This window comes from Malus domestica, chromosome 16 (genome assembly GCF_042453785.1).
Source record: "Malus domestica chromosome 16, GDT2T_hap1".
Lineage (NCBI taxonomy): Eukaryota > Viridiplantae > Streptophyta > Magnoliopsida > Rosales > Rosaceae > Malus > Malus domestica.
In genome coordinates this window covers 10,301,624-10,320,408 of record NC_091676.1, presented here as the reverse complement: position 1 = coordinate 10,320,408, position 18,785 = coordinate 10,301,624, and the positions used below count along the sequence as shown (strand labels likewise).

Below are 18,785 nucleotides of genomic sequence, written 5' to 3'. Positions count from 1 at the left end.
TATCCGATGTAACATGATACGAGACCCCTGAGTCAAGAATCCAATTAGGGGCACGAGTGTAGTTGGCAACCGGTTTGTGCTAGGGAGTCAATTGAGGGAAAAATTTGGCGTTATGACCTTGTTGGGCACACCACTGACAAGTTCCACGGTACCCTGTGCCAAGAGGATTGGGGCGACGAGAAGTGGAACCGTTGGAAGAACCCCGACTTGAGGAACTAAAACCAGAAATATCTCGAAAGTTATTACGATGTGTATGACGAGAAGTGGAACTCAAAGGAAATAGGGTTGTCACGGGCACGAACAGCAGCTGCAAGTTCTTTGAACTCAAGTCCAACACCGTTTAAGATGTGTATGACGAGGTCATCATCACTGATGGGAGCATCAATAAGAGTGAGTCCATCGACAATGGCTTTGACAGCTTGGAGATATTCAGAAACGGGGTTGGAGTCACGACGCATGAGAGTAATGCATTCTTTGAGACTCATGACATGAGATCGAGCTCGATTGGCATAAAGTTGTTTGAGTTTGTCCCATGCAGCCTTGGAGGTTGTGGCAGAGGCAATAAGAGAGACAACTTGTTCGGAAACGGATGCGAGGATGGCATGGAGCAGCAGCTGATCTTAGCATAGCCAAAGATTATACGCCGTATGACGAGGTATTCGATTTTTCTGGGCAGGGATACGTTCCATCGACATATCTCAGGAGATCATACCCTATGAGGATGGCAATAAATTGAGCATGTCAGGAAGGATAATTCATGGGCGTGAGTTTATCGGGCAGTTGGGCAGCGGCGTTGATCGTAATCAATGATTTGAAGTTGTTAACTGAAAGCAAAGAGTTGGATGGGTGGGCAACGGAATCGGACTTGGTTGATTGCTCGTCTGACATTGTGAGCGCACATGGAAAAAATTTGAGAAACTGCTCGTTAAAGCTTAGGGCTCGTTGATACCATATAATGTTTTGAGTCGGGTTGAATAGCTTTCATTTATATGTTTACAAGGAATAATACAAGATGAAAACATGTAAAAGTCAATGGTTAATTTGCCTAGCTGGGATGCTTGATATCTGGAGGAGATGGTGTCGCCACGGCTAGTGTGAGAGTGATAGACGGAGATGATGAGACTTCCCTTTTACCAATCCCTTTCGTTTTTAAGCATTATTTTTCGTCACTTTCTTAAACTACCTAAGAAATTTAGGTGTTTATTGCCTCGCATCATGTCACCTGATAAGGTACGTACTGAGAAAGGTAAATACACAACAAAGATAACTCTTGTAATTCAAGGTATTTGGTTTATTGAGGCTGAAACCGAGGATTGATATTTTTGTATTTGTAAACTAGAACTATTAGCAACATAAAAGGGAGACAAACTTCTTTGCAAGTCTGAGTTTGGACGGTCACCATATTGAAATGACCTCTTGTAGTGAAGAAATTTTTAGTTTTGAAGACATGCTCGGTGTTATTTAGTTGTTAGTTTAGTGATACACCTCCTTTCAATGTTAGAAGAGATTTTAAATTTAAATCTAATCTCCATGACCAAAAAAGAAACGAAATGACTTCCCCACAAAATTTTCTCCCCATACACGACCCCTACTTATTTCGAGCCTTTGCATCGAATAAAACAAAGAAGAATTAAAAAGCCAAAAAATAAGAAAGAAGGGTATACAAGACAAGTCAAGACTACGGTTGTGTAATTTTTGGCTTTGAATCTAAAACGGGTTGGACTGCTATTTGAGCATCAAGTCTAAAACTTGACCCCGGAATTCAGTCGGACCTTTGCTTTGGACCCGAAGGTGAAGCATGGGTCAAAATTGTTCCATGTACAATGGACGGATTAGATTTGGGCCTTTATTTAATTATTCACTAGAAATTACGCCCGCGCGTTACTGCGGAAACCATCTGTTTCAGGCATAATCGGATGAATAAAACACATTTAAGTTGAATAAATTCAACAAAATTATGAACAAACAAAGGGATACATGAGTGAATGAGGTTGATAAGTTAAGCAATTTTGCTTTTATATACATTCAAGTGAGCTGGTATGTAAACACATTGTACAATGAATGGGACAAAACTGAACGTCTTTGATTAGAAAGAGATGGTTTCCAAAAAAGTTTTGTTTCCTTAAGAAACAGAAGAAACATGTAGTTCACACATATAATATGTGTCCTACAGTGTAGGCAACCATTTCAACAGGTTCAAGTAGCTAATTTTGTAACCACAACCGTTCAAAGGCAAAAATAAGCAGAAGGTATGTTTCCATACGAAACTGAAGAAACAAAAGCAAGCTGCAGTTTACACATATTTTGCCCTTGCAGTTAAGACGGTAAAATATATGCCCTGCAGCCTACATATCTCACTTAGCAGTTAGCAAAACACAGAAAAAACGGTGTTTGAGCAGGTAAGTCGTCAAGCACAGATGTTCAAACAAAAAAATATGCAGCATGGTGTGCAGCATTCGATCACAGAGAGCGTGTGGCTGTTCACATTTTCTGAGACCGGACATCTTCGACTCTATAGCAAAAAACATAAATCATAATGTAACAAAGGCAGCCATTACATCTAAATCCTCCCACACTTCTCTCAAACACTCCCTATCTCTCTCTGCAATTCCTAAAACAAATCTCCTAAATCCTATCTCGGACACCCCCCATCTCTCTACAAATCGCACAAACAAAACCCCAAACCTAATCCTTGAAATCCCACCCAACCTAATCCCTGAAACCCTTTCTCTCGGACACCCCATACCACAGAAAATGCATCTGAACTTTAGTTTATAAATTCGCAGGCTGCCTTCTCTCTTCCTACCTTTTAACAATTCACCAATAAGATTTTCTCACTAAAAACTTAAATAGCAAATCCAATGACGAATGATGTGAAACTAAGCTGTAATGAAAGCTTATATTAAGAAAGAATGAAAAGCCGTCTTTCTACAACTTGAAACCAAAATTTAAGTGAATGTCCTTGTAACTAAGGTTATTGAACATGATTAACCATCCGCAACCCTCAACCTTATAATAACCCGAATCAAGCTGGTTTCACACATAACAATAGAAAACCAAAATATCAGTGTTTGGGGACGTTACCTTATTTGAAATAGCACTAAAAAACAGAGTATACTTTTAGGCAAATATTGTTTAAACACCCAAACATAATTCATGATATCTGCCAAAAAGAAAATACCTCTCGATTAGATTTCTTTCGTTCACAAACTTTCTCGTTGACAAACTCCTGAGATAGAACCAAAAAAGAAAATAAGTCACAACTGGTGAAAGTAGAGGGGAAGGAGGCAGAGAAAAGTAGGAATTTATGAGTACACCAATCCTGTTTTAGGTTCCCAACTTATAAGGATGCTAACTTCATCATATAGGACTACAGTTAAACGCATTTCTTTCCGAAATTAAATTAAGAAAAAAATTCGACACTCACATGCCACATACCAATGTTACATGAATTAATCTTACCATCACAACCAAATTGACACAAAACTTCTAACAGTCCTTTTGAAAGCGAAAGTCAAGCGATTAATCAAATACTCATTTTCCGAAAAAACAAAAAACCCAACAAAAATATATAAAAAGCATAAGTAACTAAGTTCCCAATAGTCTAATCCATCAGAAAAATACAAACTTGCACATGTTTGAGTATAAGGACCATAAGAAAGAAGCAGGGGATGCAAAATTTTGAGAATGGATCTAATAATACTAATCAAGTACAGATAATTGTAGTTAAAAGGAGGTAATAAAGGTATAGAAAAAAAGAAGAAGATATTCTACAAATGAATGAAACAAAAGATGGTGACACTGGAATGGAAACACTTCAGGAGGCCAGAGGAAGTGGACATTTTTTTTTCCTTTCTAGCATTTCAGCTCACGACATGTCGAGAAATTATAGTTTTGTGCTAATGTCATTAACTCATGCATCTTAAGCACCAATATTCAGACATGTGCACAGCTAATGTCATTAACTTCAAGACATGTAAATTGCATATGTATAAAGTAATTTTCTACATAAAGTAATGAGGCTTGAGATGTTGTAGATGGGATAAAACGTCAAATGCTATGAAATTGCCAGATATGTAAACGATTAATATGGTGTATGTGAATGTGAATGGTAGCTCTCTTAAATTGTAAGATGCCAACATATCATGTAGAAGTGCGGTTTATACATTGATATTGTTAGAGATTTTTTGTGCAAGAGAGCTAATGTATAAGTGCACCATATAAATGATTATGCAAAAGATTTTCAGTTTTACTTCTACCATCCATTAATTGTCCTATCCAAAATGCTTTGAAAAATAAATCTATAGCTGCTAATGGTCTATATTCTTCATGCTGTCAGACCCTGCAATCTAAAAATTCATGTAAATGCAGAGGTTTGGCCGAAGGAGAGGGTATCGAAGAAATCCAGAAACCCTTCCATGACAAACTTAGTTTTACACCCATGGCGTGTGTGTTTTATGGTAGATGCCCTCTCTCTTTTAACAACACACAATAGCTTATGCAAATGCAAAGAGACTTCAATATGTTTTCATTTAAAATAAGTTTACATTTTGTAGCAAATGCATATGGCAAAATAGTTTATAAGTAATCATACTGAAGACCAAACAGAACAGTTCAAAAGCTTCAATGGAAATATAAAATGCAGAAAGAAAAAAAAAAGAAAAGAAAAAACTTGAATTTCCAAACCCATAAAATAAAAAATTCAACCAGATAAAATTTAAGAAGAAATACCAAGAACTGAACTCAACCAGATTAAATGTAAGAAGAAATACCAAGAACAGAATTCAACCAGATTAAATGTAAGAAGAAATACCAAGAACTTAGAGATGCAAACTACCAAAATGCTCATGATCATGGCCGTGCTGATGAAATCCAAATCTGTAATTTCATGTCATCTTCCTCGGTCAATTCCTTGAGAAGCTTCGATGTCGCCAACAGTCTCTCCTCTTCGTGGCTGCGGCCATGGTCGTGCCCACTGCCGTGGATCTCTCTCCTTCTAACCAGACACCACTTCAATCCCTTTTACTTTCAAACTTACCTTTCATTATCTGCATTAACAGAAACAATAACTTCTGTCAGTGCATTCAAACCAAACCTATAAATCAATTCCTAAAATCAACTGCAAATCACAAATTTACCCAAAAAATCCCGCAAAGACCCAAAATCCCTGAAAATTACTATATTTTCACTCCCTCCATCCCAAAAATCAGAAAATTAGTAAATTAGAAAATAGAATTTAATAACATTGTACATAGAAAGCAAGGAATCAATAATTTAGGAGGCTTCCCAGGACAATAATGAGCTTTTAGAGAGCATATTCATACATGGATGCACAAATACAGACACAACAGAGACCATTCGATGAAAAAAAATAGACGCTGAGAGACTCAAACACACACTATTCATAGATCCATGACTTAGAATTACTCAGATCCAGCTGAAATTATTATAATAAAAAAAATTTAGGGATGTGAACATATACCTCTAATAGTGTGAGCTCTGTTCCCCTGAATCTTTCGCTGGCTTGGGCAAAACCTGCGGAGATCAGTGATTAGGGGATAAGAAAACTGGCCGCCACGGTTTAGTTTTTTAAGAGACAATTCGAGAGAAAAAGAAGAAGAAGAAGGGGATACCCCTTCCCTTCTGAGAAGTTTGATAAAATCTGAAGTACTTAACACCCATACACAATATTTACACACATTCACTAGTCACCACTCATAACACATCAATGGTCCAACAATTATGGAGCTCGAAATTTATATAAGGGCCAATCAAATCATAAAATTAAAATGTAAAGATTTAAGTAATTAAGAATTATTACTTGCTTAGTCCGTTCCTTCTTGTCATTTCAAGGATAATTCAATTCAACCTGATTTGATCAAACTACATCTCCCAACAAAACAAACAAAAGATAAATTAAAAAAGAAAATCAGGGGAGCTAAATTAAATATATACTGACCTACTTTTCGGCTAAAAAACCCAAAAGGAGCAATTAAATAGCAATGCACAATGACGGAATTTCTATGAAAAAATATGAATGAGTTTTCAATTAATAATTGATGCCGAAATAAAGAAGGCCTTTCTCACCTTTGATACCGGGCGGACAACAAAAACATTATGTATGGATTAATGTATAATATATTAGATCCTATTTGTTTTTTATTGACTGATTCAACATCAGTCACCTAATTCATATCAAGCATCCATACATAGCTGAGAACGCTTATTCCAACCACCATAGCATTGTTGCTTTAGTATGTGTTTTCACTGAGAAGAAAAGGAAAGATCAATTGAAATGTAAGCTTTTTAGTCTGGGAAAAGATTCTTGCTTGAACAAGTATTATAGATTGTGCAGACAGTGTTTCTTCCTTAGGGTACTGTGATTTGCAGACATGGGATTGGCACCCAATACTCAACTCATTTTAACTAACATGTGTTACAAACAATCATCCACTAAATCCTTATTTCAATGAAAAAAATAAAAAATTACTCATGACGAAGACGAATAAGTTGCAGGGTTTATTAGATTAGCACATAATATTGCAGTATCAGACTCCACCTAAGGTCAGTGGCTCAAAGACGCATTAGAAAATAGCGTCAGAAGCTTTGAGAACTACAGATTATAATTTCTTGAAAGGTGAAACACTACCTTGATGGCTAATGCTCTGTCGAAGCTTTGAATGGCACTATCAGCCTCCCCAAATTTAACTGTGCTCTACCAAGGGTAACCCAAGCCTGAACATAAGATGGCAAAAGAAAATCATTACAGAACCAAAGGAAATATGAGAGGAAACTGCCTAGTTATGAATCATAACAGCATCAACCACATTTATCACCGTATGCATAGCAAGTGAAAGTACCCATGAGTTTCAGGGACCATTAAGGATCATGGCTAAAACTTTATCTTCTTTCATCAGCAACACACATAGATTACAACAGAATTTATCACAAAGAAAAAATACTAATGGGAGGAGTCAAATTTAAAATGTTAATTGCATCAAAGATTCCACAAAGCATATGAAAATTTCCCCTCCCAATTTTCCTAGAGCAATGAGCACCATCATAACTTGGCACTGGCACATGAACAAATAATAAGGTGACAACCATTTCAAAAGTAAAAAATTGCCCTTGTTTAGGAACAAAAGCAAAATACCAATACCAAAACTTTTTATTTGTTTTAAACCAACATACAAAAACAAAAAGACCAAAATTTTGGGGGAAAAAAGCTTCACAACTTCCATATAGAATCTAGATGGCAGATTCCATATTTGGGTTGTTGTACAAAAGCGACAGTTATGAGATCAATACATAAGCAAGGCAAAGTTTGATAAATACTGAAATCCAAATAACCCAAGGATTTATACTATACTTGAGAATAAGCCTAAGTTTAACTAACCTTCCAACATAATTTCTACACATATACATCCATTTGAGGCCTATTTTGCTTCTTTCCTTCAATATTCATGTTAAAGATTATGCCAAATTTTATTAAAACAGTGGCTTCTTGATTAATAAGTTTGGGGTAATCAAAATTCACTTTGTAGATAAATCCGGTGTTGGTGAAGATGGTCTTCTTCATATGCAAAAATAATTGGGACTTGTCTGAATGTGATAAATGATTTGACCGAGGATTGCATTAAGTCTATTCATTTGCAGGAAAATAAGAGATCTGACTTGTACATTACATCTAACTGAAGAAACCAAAACAAAAGTATAGCAAATTATATACCTAAAAATGTCAAGCAACCAAAGCCATAATTAAAATGTTTCGCTTTAAGAAGATAATAGTGAAAGGGTGAGGATGAACCTGCTGCTATGAATTGCAGATTCAAGTGGATGAAGCTCTGTGTTTCAAAACAACATTCATATAGCTCACCTGCAAGGATCATCACACAGCCAAAAATTAGACAGATTTGTACCAAGGAATACATAAGGAACCAAGAAATGAGGAAAAAATCTACCAACAGAGGGATGAGAAGCAAACACCAGGAAATTATCAAGAAGCACAGAAATGAGCACAGTGAAACCAAAAAATTCGAAATATGGTTTTAACAAAGTAAATGGAAAACAAAACAATAAACAATGATTTTCAAACAGTGCATAACCTGTTGAATCAGAGTAAAAAACTGAAAACCCATACCCTCCCATACATCCCTCTGTCATTCTCTCCTCACTGACCCTGTGCAGTGTGCACTAACCCATTAATTAACTCCAAAAAATACACACAGCCATGCTTTCTCCTCTCTCTCTATCTTTATCTCCCTTTCCATCTCTTTGGGAAGGAAACGGAAAAGGCCTGCTTTACCATTGTTATTCCCTTCCCGCGATCATCAACGCGTGTGCATCACGATCAGCGGCAGAGAGAGCCTGTGGCAAATTTGTAAATAAGTTGAAATTCACCGCAAAACATCTCTCCCTCAAATCCCGACGACCCCTATGCTTTTCTCTGAGTGTACCCCCTCTCCTACTCCTCCCTCTCCCTCTCTCTCTTTCGCGCTGTCCCCCTCTCCCTCTTTAACAATTCGAAAATCTAACCTACCATTAAAAAATCCAATTTAAAAAACGAACTTATCTTTGGATTTGAGGCATGCAGCGCAAGAACCGGCACACCCCACTCTCAGTAGGGTTTGTTGATGACCCTTACCCCGTGTCCCTGAAATCCCGACGACCCATATGGTATTCTCTGACCATACCGACTCTCCCACTTATGAAAGCCATCTGCAGCAACAGTACCGAGACCTACCCCTACCCCTCCCCCTCGCTCTCCTTCCATCGCCATCTATATCTCTGTCTCTGTCTCTGTCTGTCTCTCCCTCAGACCTTCCATCCCGAAACCCTAATTGAACTACAGCAAATGACACCTACCCGGTTACCCCCCATCTCGCCCAAAACCGAGAGGACAAAATTACCCTTCCTAATACACCATCCCCACCATCGGATTGTACTCTTTGATGGGCAAAACTGTAATTAAATTATTTGGGCCTGACTGAGGGCCGGGCTTCTCGGCTAAAACAAACTCATTTGGGCTTGGCTGAGGGCCGGTCTACTGACCCAAAACCAACACAGAGCAATGGCATGGTTGTAATTAATCTGAAATTCGGATTGAAACACTTGTCATTTCTACAGTGCCAATTCCAAACCTTTCTTTAGACTAAAGTAATGTATAATGACACAAATGTAAAAGAACTAGATATTTATACGCCCTTTTAAGGGAAGATAATAAGTATGGTTTATTTCTTAAGTCTTGACTCATAAATTATGTTTGTAAAAATTTAATTTAATTTAAAATTATTTATTTATGTAATTGTCACGATGAAATTTTAATATTTCTTATAATATAATGTTTGTTAATTTCTTTAAACTCAAATAGAAGCTTCAAATATTTATGATTAAAGTAGGATTTTTTCCCCTCTTTTTTTTCCTTTCCCTTTTCTCTCTTCTATTTGAACAATCACGGTTAAACCATATTAACATTTTATATTAATTTTTTATAAAAGAAAAAAAATAAAATAAAGAATGTAAGAGAAGGAGATGGAAAGAAGAGAGGTGAGAGTCCTAATCCTTCTACCATAAGTCAAAAGCCAGAACAGGGAGACATACAGACATCCCAGCCCTCCCCATTTGCATGCCTTCTGCTAACCGCTGACGTGCGCCGCCTTCCCTTCTCCCTCTCCTGCAGACCTCCATAGCCGCCCTGATCACACTCATCACTCCAATTCCAACGCTTCACTCAAAACTGAGAAAACCCAATTGCCAGAAGAACCATTCAAACGTACCAAAGGTGAGCTTTCTTTCCCCCAAAATTTTGCTACTTTTCAAATTTTCATTTATTTTTTTGTAACTTCTTTTTCTTTTGATTTAGTTTATCTGTTTGTTTTTTTTAGACAAGATTCAAGAGGAACATGTAGAAATTGAAGGCTTTGAATTTTATTTGCTGTTGTAAATATGAATCTCTCCTTGTTGATGGATTTTAAGAGACAATCTTAGGTTTTTGAATTGATTTAGTTTATTTGTTAATTGAATAAATTGATGGATTTAACCTTTGAATTTGATGCGTATTTTTGTTTGTGTTTTTTAATTTTTTGGGTGATATCCAAGTGCTTCTTCTTCATTTCTCTTGTTTGACATGTAGAGAATAAACTGGGGAATTGGAACAAAGCATGTTGGTTCATTGAGGTTTTAGTCAACTTAATTAAGCCCACTCTATAATTATCCTGAAAGCACTGATCTTTGTTAGATGAACGTTATCGCGCACGGTTTGTCTATGCAAGATTGCTTAAGATGTTATTTCTTCAGGAAAAACGATTATGAGCTGCTTCAGTTGTTGTGTAGAAGATGACACCCGTAGAGCTTCTGAGAATGGACCATATGTAACAAATCACTCAGCAGGTACCCTGTGTGTGTTTATATTTATGGTATTCTTATCAAGAGCATTGAAGCTAATAACTTGTATGCCATTTGGTTTTGGATGTCCATCGTTTTATGGCGTCTTGTTGGATTGATGCAAAACTCGACATTTGAAATGTAGGCAATAGTGGAGGTTACTATCACGAAGAAGCTGCACCCGTGGATACACAGACTGTAAATATCCTTCCCATTGCTGTCGCTGCCATTCCAGTGGATGAATTGAAAGATTTGACAGATAACTTTGGCACAAAATCTTTAATCGGTGAGGGTTCATATGGAAGAGTATATCATGGTGTTCTGAAAAGTGGGCCTGCTGCAGCTATTAAGAAGTTAGATTCCAGTAAACAACTGGAGCGAGAATTCTTATCGCAGGTTTGGTCTACGGAATTTTTTGTGTTTTGTACTTTAACATTGTATGTGATTTGGTGCTGAAATTTATTTAATTCTTGGAGCATAATTTTACAGGTCTCCATGGTTTCAAGACTAAAACATGAAAATGTTGTGGAGCTTGTTGGTTATTGTGTTGATGGCCCTCTCCGTCTCCTTGCCTATGAGTATGCTCCTAATGGGTCTCTTCATGATATTATCCACGGTAAGTAACATTTCCAAATTTCTATCGTCTGGTGTTATTACAGCCTCCAAAATTATAATAATCAAGGACCACATAGATGTTTTTTGAGTGAAGCTTTATGCATGCAGTTTTTTTTTGTTTTTTTTGTTTTGTTTAAAATTTAGAAGGAGGCTTAATAACTATTAGGTTGAAGGTCAGTTGATGATAGTTGTTTGTGTCTAATGACGCCTAGTATTTCTACTAATCTGCTAAACGAGCGGGTTGGCCTCCAAACAATAGAAAATAGCTCTTCGGCTGCAAATTTTTTAGCTTTATCTCTTTGATAATTAGTAAGATCGCCTTCATCTCTATGCTAATAGAATTTTGTTTCACTTTATGTGGCTATAGGACGGAAAGGTGTTAAGGGAGCACAGCCAGGACCGGTTTTGTCATGGGTACAAAGGGTTAAAATTGCTGTAGGAGCAGCCAGAGGACTTGAATATCTACATGAAAAGGCTCGGCCTCATATAGTCCATCGTGATATTAAGTCCTGCAATATACTGCTTTTTGATGATGATGTTGCAAAGATTGCTGATTTTGATCTGTCAAATCAAGCACCTGATATGGCAGCACGTCTTCATTCTACTCGTGTTCTTGGGACTTTTGGTTATCATGCTCCAGAGTAAGTTCTTCCTTGATGTACTGTATAAATCACGTTATGATGTACGCTCAAAATTTTGACTTGGCATATACATCGTTCCCATTGTAATTCTTATATGTGATTCCGAATGGCAGATATGCAATGACCGGAGAGCTGAGTTCAAAAAGTGATGTTTACAGCTTTGGTGTAGTGTTGCTTGAACTCTTGACTGGGCGTAAACCTGTTGATCACACATTGCCGCGTGGGCAGCAGAGCCTTGTGACATGGGTACTAATTTCAACCTAGTTCTTGTCTACTTGTAACTCATGCTTGGTTCTTGCATCTTTTTTTTTTTCATTCTGGAGGGGTGGAAGCTGAGAATTTTACTTTTAACTGGTTTTCATTTTTCATTTCGCTGAGTTTGTTTCTCGAATATATGGTTCTATTAGGCAACACCTAAACTCAGTGAGGATAAGGTGAAGCAGTGTGTTGATGCTAGACTCAATGGAGAATACCCTTCCAAGGCAGTTGCAAAGGTAATGGGGAACACTTTTGAGTAATTATTCACCACCGGTTTCTTGATTCTGAGAAATACTTGCCAAAGCTATTTTTCCTTAATAGGTGTACACACATATACAATTATGTTATGTTTAAATTGTTGACTGGATGGACAAGAACACGACATACTTTTCATTCGACCAGTTATAGACTAATTGAAAAGGCAGGTAGCTGGTTTACTCCAAATCCACTGATCGCAATTTGTACGTGCTTGAAACAGTTTGCTGCTGTTGCCGCTTTGTGCGTCCAATATGAAGCTAATTTCCGGCCAAATATGAGCATTGTTGTCAACGCTCTACAACCTCTATTGCGTGCTCGGTCCGCTCCCCGCCATTGAAACAACAAACTTCTGGATTCCTGACATGTCACTCGTTCGTGCAGACAACATCACTGAGATTTGTTTGGTAACCACAGTTTCTGTAGATCGTATACCATTGTTCGGTTCCTTTTAGTCATCAAAATCTTAATGATCCCCTATGTAATTCACACCAACTCTTACAAGTTCCAAGTTGGAGCCTTGGATTATTTGACCATTCGACATCAAGAGCCTTTTCTTGGGTGTCTGTTTAGTCTCCTGGAACTGTACATATATTTGCAGAGAATAAGATTCCAAACATGGTAATATAGTTTTTTATTTTTTTGTTGTGAACAATGTTAACAAGCTGTTTTTATTCTGTGCTGGTCTGGAAACATATTATTTATGTTTTTATTTTTGGGCGACAATGTTCTAAACTATTGTAATTTATGGGAAGGCGATTTGAACTTGGATGCTCTGAGTTAAGACACATTGTCTTAACCAACTGATCCAATCTATATCTATGTTTTTGTTTAGTACATATGTTTGACTGAACAAACGATCCCATAAGAGCAACTCCAGCGTTGCTGGTTGCTCGGGGGACAGGCGAGGAGAAAGGGCCCGACGGTCGGGGGATAGGGCTCCAGCGTTGCTGGTTGCTCGGGGGACAGGTGAGGAGAAAGGACCCGAGCGACAGGCCCGGCGGGGATTGCCAGCCCGAGAGCCTGAGGGATGTGTGACGTACGGCTGATGTGCGGCATCGGTGCATGCGCTCGGTGTTCTCTGTGTCCTCCTTCCTCCTCAGTGTTCCATGGCTGCTGCTGTGAGAGATAGAGAGAGAGAGGACCGGTCCTCCTTCCTCCTTCCTCCTCGGTGTTCCATGGCTGCTGTGAGAGAGAGAGAGAGAGAGAGGACCGGTCAAAATTAGGAAAAAATAATAATATTTTATGGATTGGGTGAGAAAAAAAATATTAATATTTTATTACTAATTGCCCGGGAGAAGGGTTCCAAGGGTGGAGATGCAAATGGCAATTACTGTTTATTAAGGACGGTTACTGTTCACTAGGTGGATTGAATAGTGGATTGCCAGGGGGGAGGGCTCCAAGGGTGGAGTTGCTCTAATGGTTGCGATCCTTTTTGGTGGGTGGATAACGTGCTTTATTCAAACACGATAGGATTGTATATAGGATAATTAACACATCAATGTCTATCCAAAATCCAAGGTGAATGTCAGGTAAAAAAATATGTTCTCATAGCGCAACAAATATTTGGCAGTTTAATTTGATCCAACGGTGTAAACTATCAGGTAAAAAAATATGTTCTCATAGCGCAACAAATATTTGGCAGTTTAATTTGATCCAACGGTGTAAACTAATTGACCGAGGATCGTTAGATCAAATCCAATAAAAAAAGTACGGGGCTGAACGCATACGTTTACTCCAAAAAGTTGAGAGAATGCAGATAACGCTTCACCGCAGATACGAGAAATAATGATGCTTATGTACCTTGATACAGGCTCAATCCCCCTCCCCCTAACAACTAACAGTGCAACCCTTATACTGAACTTGGCAATTATATGACTGCGTTTCTTTGTGCTGAGTTTCAACATCTCACATTTTGCTTCAAATGTACGGGAACATGGCTTGACATGTCAACCAAGCTCCCGTTGCGGTTGCGGTTGCGGTCGCGGTCGTAAACCTAACACAATGCTGGTAGAAACACACAATGCAAGCCAAAAACGTTTCTTACTGTAAACCTTGGCATGTCCTCAGGAAAAATCTCATGAACTACAATCACCTAAACAAAAAGGAAAAGAAAAAACCGATAACTGTACACAACCGGTGGCAAGGGCATCCCCTTCCAATGCCACTCCACACACAATAACCGTCTCTCAACATCTATATGTAGGTTTATAGAATCAAAAGGAAAAGAAAAAAAGGTTACTTCTCGTTTTCATCCTTTCCTTCATCTCGTTTCGATTCCTTCCCTTGATCTTAACTATGGCAGGCTGAAGAATATGAAAGCTTTAAACGAGTGCAAAATGTCCCCTTTGACTTGTGTTTGTGCATCAACAACTTGTATTCCTTGCATTTCTATGATTGATTCGCCCACGTGCCTATGTTCGATGGTTCCTTCTGCTATCTGTCTTTGTATCTGGATTCTCACTTTTATCTGTATCAGAATTCAGAGACTCGGCTTCTGTATTCCCTGCTTGATTTCTTCGGCGTCTTCGGTCCTAAATTCCAACCAAGTTACAATAGATAGATCAACTTATGAACTCCTCAGAGTATAAGGATGAGACCAATTGGGAAAATAAATAAAAAACCACGCAAGCCAGAAATTTGAATCAATCTATATATTTGTGTCGAAAATGGATGTAAGGTATTTTTAGCATTCTTATTTCAAAGATGATTTCAGAGACATACCTCTCGCGGTATGGGATACTCCTCCGATTCAAGCATGCGAACCACTTGCCCCATTTTAGGCCTTTTATCAGAATCTGGATCTACACACCTCAGTGCAGTCAAAAGGGCTCGTTTAAGGGCGCTCGTAGATGGCCTGGTCTCAATGTTCGGATCTACCACCTCTTCTGAACGCCTGCTTCCAACCATCATCTTGAGCCAATCTACCAAATTTACCTGCAAGAACCACGCAGCAGGTGTAAGGACAACTGTTACTACACTGGTATCATTCCTTTTTCTTCTTTTTTCTTCCCCTAAAGGAAGCAGATAAATATAAAGACAGATTGCTGTCACAGAACAAATCAAACAACTCCGAGGTTTTTGTGGGTATGCATCTGTTCGGAAGCAAGAATTTCCAGCTAAAATTTACATTTTCCTGTGCAAACTATGAATTTAAAAGCAGATTATTGAATATGACATGCAACCTTGACTAACCAATATAAGAACGCAGAACTAAAATGCACATTTGATCTCAAAATTCTCACTTCAAAATAGGAACAATTTTGTCATACCTCTTGTTCTGGCCGACCATAATCCACTGGATCCCTTCCAGTGATTGCTTCCAAAATCACAACCCCAAAGCTATAAACATCACTCTTCTCATTTAGAAGGCCAGAGTTGGCATATTCTGGGGCAACATACCTGAAAAAAGAATGATGAAAGGAGCCAATAAGAAAGGATTACTCTAAAATAACGATATAGTGTTCTTCTATCAACACAAGAATCTTCATACAAATATTTGCAACTGGTCCTAATGGAAAAAAGGTACTCACCCGAAGGTACCCATAACTCTAGTCGTAATATGACTCTTCCCGGCACCTAGCAACTTTGCCAGACCAAAGTCGGAAATCTTAGCATTGAAGTCATCATCAAGCAAGATATTGCTCGACTTAATGTCTCGATGCACAACTTTTGGTTCAATGGCCTCATGCAAATAAGCCAGCCTGAAAAACATGAAAAAGAGTCAGAGGAGATAAACCACAAGGATAAACAACTCAAACTAAGGTATAGGAAGACTTACGCTTTAGCAGTGCCAAGAAGAACTTTCATGCGTGCCTCCCATGTGAGATATCCATGATGGCACATAGCTCCATGTAGCCATTGTTCCAAATTTCCATTGTTGACGTACTCATAAACCAGCAACCTGTACAAAACTCTTTCGCTTAAGAATATAATTAAGGATGTGACAGTGGTACTCTTTACTTTATCCAAACCAAAACAAGATGCTCAGCTAATACATTACTGCCTTATTTTACCATGTGGAAGCCATTACAGTAAAACTAAAGGGTATGGTACCTGTGGGTGCCTTCGATGCAGTATCCCAAAAGTCGAACCAAGTTTTTGTGTCGTACATGCCCAATAGCCTCAACTTCTACTCTGAATTCCTTCTCTGCTTGTCCTCTATGAGATGATTGAAAATATATAATGTTATAAACCCAAATAATTGAATTGTAAGGAAAAGAGAAAATACAAAAAACAGAAAGCCATAAAACTATGGAAATAAGATGCATCTTACAGGTTGTTGAGTAGCTTCTTCACAGCCACAGGAGATCCATTAATCAGATTACCCCGATAAACAACTCCATATCCACCCTCACCAATGACATTTTCCTTTGAAAACCGACTTGTTGCAAATTCGAGGTCCCTTAATGTAAACCAGTGACCCCAACCAAGGCGAGAGAATTCAGGTAGACCAGATAGAGGTGAAGAGGCAGTTATAGGCTGTGAAGAAGGCTTGTACATATTAGCCGCACCACTCTCATCTCCAGATTGAGAACCAACAGTTTCCTTCTCCGCATTGTTAAATGAGCCTGATCGACTGTTACTATCTCCATTCTTATGGATCAACACTTTCTCTGACTCTCTGTCACTGAATTTATCACCAAGGGTGAGAGAAGAAATATTACGGGGTATATAGTTATTTGCTGAAGCTTGATCAACCCTGATCTCTTTGATTTCCTTTGAATCATTTGGAATTTGGCCCAGAGGAAGCACGTCATTAGACTTTCTTGATCTCTTTCGCGAAGTAAGACAAATTGATAGCACCGCAAGAATCATCACTATAAAAACTCCCACAATGATCCCTGTTAATACCCAAACCTTTAAACCGAAGACAAATGTCTTCTTGGCTAATACAGTATCAAGACCGGATGCCATTTTCTCTTGATACAAAGGACCCTGTAGAGTTCAAAACAAAGAAATGAGAACTCCAATTCCATGCATTAAAAAACTCAACCTTTTGCATATCTAGCATTTTGTTACTGAATTTAACTGCTTATATCGCCAAAATTTCACCTCTTTCAATGGCCATCAATTTTTTTCTTTTCAAAGACAAAAACACACATTCACAAATTGGGAACATAATAAAAGTAAAGACGTGGTAGACCATAATGCGGTACTGAAGAGAGAGAGCGGAAAACCAACGTGGTCAAGAAAACAGACTCAACCACAATCCACAATCTCACAAAGAAGATGCAGAGCAAAGAACACCAAAGTGATCAGGATAAATAAACTCAGACCCAATAGGCAACTTGGCAAATATGAAGCATAAACCAAAGAAGGAGCAGGATAAATAAAATGCACAAAGATTTCTCCTTCCAATTCCACTCACTTTCAAACTGTGAAAACATATTAACAGCATAACCAACTAATGCATTCCCACATCATTCCATATCCAATACAAAAACAATCGATAAAGACTAAGACTTTAATCATTTTTCACCCTACCCAATTAAACCAATAACTGCAGAAACCCACTAAAGCCTAATACAACAAATACTTGGCACTTGGCTTACCTAAGTCCACTTCTACATTACCCACAAAAGTTGAAACAAGTTTGAACTTTTAACATCTATGGTAATAACAACAAGAACAGTAAAATCTTCAAAAAAATCCCCATTTAATATTTTCTACATTTAGCCCAGCAAACAAACAGGGAATATATATACATATATTATGTATATATAAATGTAGCAAGAAATAACCATATAGAGAAGCTCTGTATACTGAAAGTTTCAGAATTTTTACCTTTTTCTTCAATTCAATTTGAAATTTTTCTTCAACTCAGTCTTCTAGATCTCTTATTTAGAGAACCCAGAAAAACCCAGCTTGGAAATGGGGCTGCTGCCACATAACCAAATCAATCCCATTATCTGTAATGTAAACATTGGTGGGTTTCTTTTCTGGGGTTTCTCAATTGGGCAAATGCGTTTTTGTATCCAAGCTCAGACAGTGAGACAGGAGGCAGAGCAGCACTCTTCCAGAGAAGCACTTGCCCCTTTTGAAAAACTCCAAACAAAAATGGGACGTCACAACTCACAAGCACAGAGGCTAATGTGTGTTTGTGCAGTCCAAGGGGAATGGAGAAGAGAAGAGAGGCACATGGAATTCTGGGGAGAGCAAATGGAGATGGTGGGGTTAATAAAAAGGGTTGGAGTTGTCAGTGTTAGGTGGTGAGGAGAGAGACTGCATTACAAGTTACAACATTACATACAGTAAAAGAGAAGCATGAAAAAAATCGAAGCTTTCTTTTGCTGTTTTTACAAATTTCTATCGTTTCATTTCTTTTTATTTGTTTACTCCTATGGCGATGTCTAAATGCGTGCCGACTGCTGAGGGTGATAGATAATCCGAAACTTAAATCAGGTTTTGCAGAACATAAAACCCTCCTTTTTTGGGTCTTTTTATTCTCTCTAAAGAATTTACAAATTTTTTTTACATTTTTTTTCTAGCAAACGATGTGTTTACACCAAAAAGGTGAGGGTAGGCTAGACTCTTTGTGTAATAATATAGTTCAAATTCGTTTTTGCGAAGAATCAAATTAAAGATTTCTCACTTACAAGTAAAGAGAAATATCACTAGATCGTATTACTT

General features: G+C 38.0%; 2 protein-coding genes and 1 long non-coding RNA gene across 11 annotated transcripts; 1 reads left to right on the top strand and 2 right to left on the bottom strand.

Annotated features, from left to right (window-relative positions):
- Nucleotides 1-1,203: 1,203 nt before the first annotated feature.
- Nucleotides 1,204-8,813, bottom strand: LOC103452736 (uncharacterized). Of its 8 annotated transcripts, none has more exons than XR_011577122.1 (7): nucleotides 7,808-7,946; nucleotides 6,650-6,735; nucleotides 5,822-5,883; nucleotides 5,483-5,535; nucleotides 4,814-5,048; nucleotides 3,182-3,229; nucleotides 1,204-1,222 (listed from the first exon to the last, which is right to left on the bottom strand). It is a non-coding gene; the product is annotated as an uncharacterized lncRNA (long non-coding RNA). The 8 variants fall into 8 exon arrangements; XR_011577121.1 differs by lacking the exon at nucleotides 1,204-1,222 and adding an exon at nucleotides 2,875-3,030; XR_011577119.1 differs by lacking the exon at nucleotides 1,204-1,222 and adding an exon at nucleotides 8,106-8,813 and having other exon boundaries at nucleotides 3,063-3,229; nucleotides 7,808-7,876.
- A 681-nt stretch (nucleotides 8,814-9,494) lies between these two features.
- Nucleotides 9,495-12,829, top strand: LOC103430761 (pto-interacting protein 1-like). 2 transcript variants are annotated; one of them, XM_070815484.1, is made up of 9 exons: nucleotides 9,587-9,781; nucleotides 10,133-10,176; nucleotides 10,297-10,389; nucleotides 10,529-10,779; nucleotides 10,873-10,999; nucleotides 11,366-11,639; nucleotides 11,753-11,885; nucleotides 12,047-12,133; nucleotides 12,376-12,829. In XM_070815484.1, the coding sequence occupies exons 3-9, from the start codon at nucleotides 10,308-10,310 to the stop codon at nucleotides 12,490-12,492; spliced, it is 1,071 nt and encodes a 356-aa protein (XP_070671585.1). In that variant the 5' UTR covers nucleotides 9,587-9,781; nucleotides 10,133-10,176; nucleotides 10,297-10,307; the 3' UTR covers nucleotides 12,493-12,829. The 2 variants fall into 2 exon arrangements, with proteins under 2 accessions (XP_008367128.1, XP_070671585.1); XM_008368906.4 differs by lacking the exon at nucleotides 10,133-10,176 and having other exon boundaries at nucleotides 9,495-9,781.
- A 1,347-nt stretch (nucleotides 12,830-14,176) lies between these two features.
- LOC103430760 (probable receptor-like protein kinase At5g18500) lies at nucleotides 14,177-18,562 on the bottom strand. The gene is made up of 8 exons (XM_008368905.4): nucleotides 17,940-18,562; nucleotides 16,429-17,090; nucleotides 16,209-16,313; nucleotides 15,934-16,056; nucleotides 15,686-15,856; nucleotides 15,425-15,554; nucleotides 14,877-15,089; nucleotides 14,177-14,686 (listed from the first exon to the last, which is right to left on the bottom strand). Exons 2-8 carry the CDS (start codon nucleotides 17,067-17,069, stop codon nucleotides 14,567-14,569), a joined length of 1,503 nt encoding a protein of 500 aa, XP_008367127.1. The 5' UTR covers nucleotides 17,070-17,090; nucleotides 17,940-18,562; the 3' UTR covers nucleotides 14,177-14,566.
- Nucleotides 18,563-18,785: the final 223 nt, after the last annotated feature.

Coding starts and splice junctions, on each gene's coding strand:
- LOC103430761 (XM_008368906.4), top strand. CDS start 10,308: ATGAGCTGCTTCAGTTGTTGTGTAGAAGATGACACCCGTAGAGCTTCT. Junction 10,780..10,872: donor AGCGAGAATTCTTATCGCAG/GTTTGGTCTACG, acceptor ATAATTTTACAG/GTCTCCATGGTTTCAAGACT. Junction 12,134..12,375: donor CTTCCAAGGCAGTTGCAAAG/GTAATGGGGAAC, acceptor TGCTTGAAACAG/TTTGCTGCTGTTGCCGCTTT.
- LOC103430760 (XM_008368905.4), bottom strand. CDS start 17,069: ATGGCATCCGGTCTTGATACTGTATTAGCCAAGAAGACATTTGTCTTC. Junction 15,555..15,685: donor AGAGTTATGGGTACCTTCGG/GTGAGTACCTTT, acceptor TTCTTTTTTCAG/GTATGTTGCCCCAGAATATG. Junction 14,687..14,876: donor AGTATCCCATACCGCGAGAG/GTATGTCTCTGA, acceptor GTTGGAATTTAG/GACCGAAGACGCCGAAGAAA.